Source organism: Temnothorax curvispinosus, unplaced genomic scaffold (genome assembly GCF_003070985.1).
Source record: "Temnothorax curvispinosus isolate PA1 unplaced genomic scaffold, ASM307098v1 QBEX01015723.1, whole genome shotgun sequence".
In the NCBI taxonomy this organism is placed as follows: domain Eukaryota; kingdom Metazoa; phylum Arthropoda; class Insecta; order Hymenoptera; family Formicidae; genus Temnothorax; species Temnothorax curvispinosus.
Window position 1 is genome coordinate 1,566 of NW_020225503.1, and position 3,532 is coordinate 5,097.

The window sequence follows — 3,532 nt, forward strand, 5'->3', positions numbered from 1 at the left end:
CTACATGCAAGTGACACTCAAATTTCATTATTAGCCACGGTTATTTTGTGAGATCTCGCTAAATTGAGACAACCTTTCCGTTCCCGTAAACGAAGACGATAATTGCACGCGGCAAGCAGCATCAGTGATGCGATGCCAGCAACAACGGCGGTGACGGCCGCGGTGGCGGTGCCGGCGGCGCAACGCGGCGCGGCGGCGTGATAGAGTAGTACGCGCCGGGTGACCGACCTTTACGTAACGTGCGGCTGTTTGTGCCGCGCCACGCCGCGTCGGCATGGGTGACGTCTACTCCGCTGCGCGCTGCAACGACGATGCGTCGACCGTTGCAGCTGCACCGGCGCAGCTCAGTCCGCGCGACGCGTTCGCGATGCGGCCGTTTAAGCTGTATTCTTTCCCTTCCCGCCTTTCGCTTCTCCCGAGGCTTCTCCCTTCGTGGTTGGCCAGCGGCCGGCCGGATGCAGTTATATCGTGCTCCGTATGCAACCAAGAGGAAGATCGTCGCAGTATCTCTACATAAATTGGGCGTTCGCCGCATCACGCGAGAATTGGATGGATCAATATCATGCTGAAAACGATTAATTTACTTTTTACACGAATTTATTGCCTGAAAGAATGGGGAATATGTCGACAATATCTTGAAAATAAAGATCTCTGTTATTATTTTTTTTTTTTTATATTAATTAAAGGTGAAAACAAGAATCGTTCGTCGGAATATAAATAACGGTCTAGTTCTACGCATATAAAATATAAATAAGTATAATGATTTTTAGTAGAATTTTATTCAGTTTTAGTATTTTTATATAAAATATATGTAAGTATTATATGGAGTCATTAAATTTACATGTTCAAATTTACATTAATTAAAGATATTAATTGTTTCTCGAAGTATATTTGGTACATTTAACAGCATTTTACATGCTTTAAAGGAGAATAATTTTCTGCCAAATTTTCGCATATTGAGAGAGAAGTACCTTGATAATAAGACGTTCACTAATTTATCATTCATCATCCGTGAAGACTGAACAATCCGTACACTCTTACTCCCTTGACACGCTATCTGTCACGATTCCAATTCTCGGGAATGCCGAGAATGCACAAGCTCGACAACATGTGCAGCAACAGTTCTTGCTCCGATTTTCACGTGAGCGCTGACAATAGTATACGCTCCGTATGATGCTCCGTTAACTCGGTTCTCGAACTCGGCACTGGCAGTCCTCTCTCTTCTTCTCTCTTTTTCCCTCGTTCCATACTGTTCGTCTTCTTTCCAACGAAGGTCAGCAACCGTCTGTCGCGCCTGGATGCGCACGCGGCATCGAACCTTTGATCGATGTGCGTCAGCGCATCTTTAGGAATTTCGAAGATACAAAACTATACTTGATTTTTTAAGAATAAATGATAGCTTTGGTTTTCAATTTGCTATTAAATTCTATTTTTGTACTAACAAATGCTGAATATTCAAAACAGCTTTTTCTAAATAGTATAAATATTTTTGAATTTTTGTAAATTTGCGATTCAAGATATATCGAGAAATTTAGTTTAATTAACGCATTGTAATCTGAAGATAAAAGTGATTATGTTAAATCAACCATCAATACTTAAAAATTTAACGTAAGAATAAGAGAGGTTTATACAACAATGTCCGCGTAAATTGGATATCTTCGCATCGCGTCTTTAAATATCAAAAGTTCAGATACTCAATGAATAAAAGTTTTGTCCCAACTATATTTTTGGAAAAAGCAGCTTAATTTAACATGTGCTTGTCATGCGATTGATTAGGACTTGTGTAGTATTAATTTAGATTTAATCTAATACATAACGAGAAATTGCGTTATGAAGAACGCGTTCTAACGATCGGGTCGATTGCTCGCGGTGAGCAAGCGATCGATCATCCGAGGCGGACCTTGGCATTCAATCGAACAGACAAGAAAAGCGCTTTTTATAGTGTACTTGAAGAATAATCGCGCTAATGAATGAACTTGTTCGTCGGTATCCCGTTGTATTTCTTGCAGCTTAGCATTGACGCAGAAAATTACCTTCTTTTGCACGCATTTAATCGCGCATAAGTGCTTACATAATCGACACAATCAGAAGCACGACTTGATTTCTCGATGAAGTATTTATAAATTATCACGATGTAATAATAGCACCGGAAATATAAATTAAAGTAATTTTCGTGTAAATCCTGATTTTACATTTTATACGACCGCAAAATTAATTCTTTCAATAAAAAAGGATTTATGAGAATTTAATTTATTTCTACTTCTACTACCTACTGCTCTTTTTACTATTTTAAGAGATAGTATGTAATATTAATTTAAGATTAATAATTCTAATTGTAAGACAAAAGTCACACTTAATGTAAATATAACGTTAAGTTTAACTAAAAAGTAAAGGTATATATAGTAAAGGCACTAATAAACTTAAATATGTTACACGTGTAATTCAACGATAACGGGATTTTTACGATATAAGAATAAGAGGCTTATGCAATAATGTCCGCGCAATGATTAGGTTTCTTTGTGTCGCGTCTTTAAATTCAAGCGTCGCAATATTTAAAGACAAGTTACGTAAGCCGACTTACGGGGATCGCTCTTTGTATTTATTCAGTATATCAAATGTTGGAGATTCTTCTAAGCAACATCGCAGATCCATTATGATCATAAGTAGACTAAGTATATCATTACTAATGAGCGTATCCTGCTTCTTATTTATCCTGAAAACAGAAGTACACGCATAGATAAACTAAGGCGGTTATGCAAGTTGCCGTCGCATTATACAAGTAATTATTATATAACAATTACTTTCAAAATTGCAATATCTATTGAGGTGGAACTTTATAAAACATATTGTCTTTTTTTACTTTATTACAAAATATTTATATATTTTTAAGATAATTATAAAATTTGTAAAATATTTCTCAAGTAGTTCAAAATATGATATAATATAATATCCAAAATATTATACGTTTTATGTTAATACTAGAAGTAAGTGAAAAAGTAGATATTAATGTATTCTCCACAACAATCTTCTTTGACAAACAGAATTTTATCAAACTCTTTGTTATCTCATTATTTTAATTTCCATTTTATGTAGACATTATATATATTTCTTCTCTTATATTAGATCTGCTATCTTTAAGCATATATCTTAAGGTCCAATTAATTTTTTACACACTCTCAAAAAATTGATGTTGGATATTTTAAATTTTTATTGTAGGCAATAAAGACAATTAGTTTATCCTATACGTTTTTATTTCACAATTTTTTACTGCAATTTTTTTCTCATTCAAAGTTTTGTATTATCTAAAATTTAACTTTATACAGAAATTTGGAAAGAATAAATATTTAAAATTTTTTAAATGTTAAAATTTGGCAAGTTATATGATAGTTTATTTGAGCTTGAAGCACATTTTTTTTAAATTAATTTTTTCATATAAAACATATACACACTTTTAGCATTCGCGATATTGACGTGTGCGTCGGAAATTTTCAAGTAAGGGACTCCAGCCGCGGAGGCAATGACATTGCTCACA

The 3,532-nt window shown here is 34.8% G+C and overlaps 1 protein-coding gene across 1 annotated transcript in view; it reads left to right on the forward strand.

Annotated features, from left to right (window-relative positions):
- Positions 1-961: 961 nt before the first annotated feature.
- Positions 962-3,532, forward strand: part of LOC112465997 (LON peptidase N-terminal domain and RING finger protein 3-like) — a gene marked incomplete at its 5' end in the record, with an annotated part of 7,466 nt that continues 4,895 nt past the window's right edge. The window contains one exon of the mRNA XM_025033835.1: positions 962-1,141. Within this exon, the coding sequence (XP_024889603.1) occupies positions 962-1,141 (180 nt within the window). The remainder of the gene's footprint in view (positions 1,142-3,532) is intronic.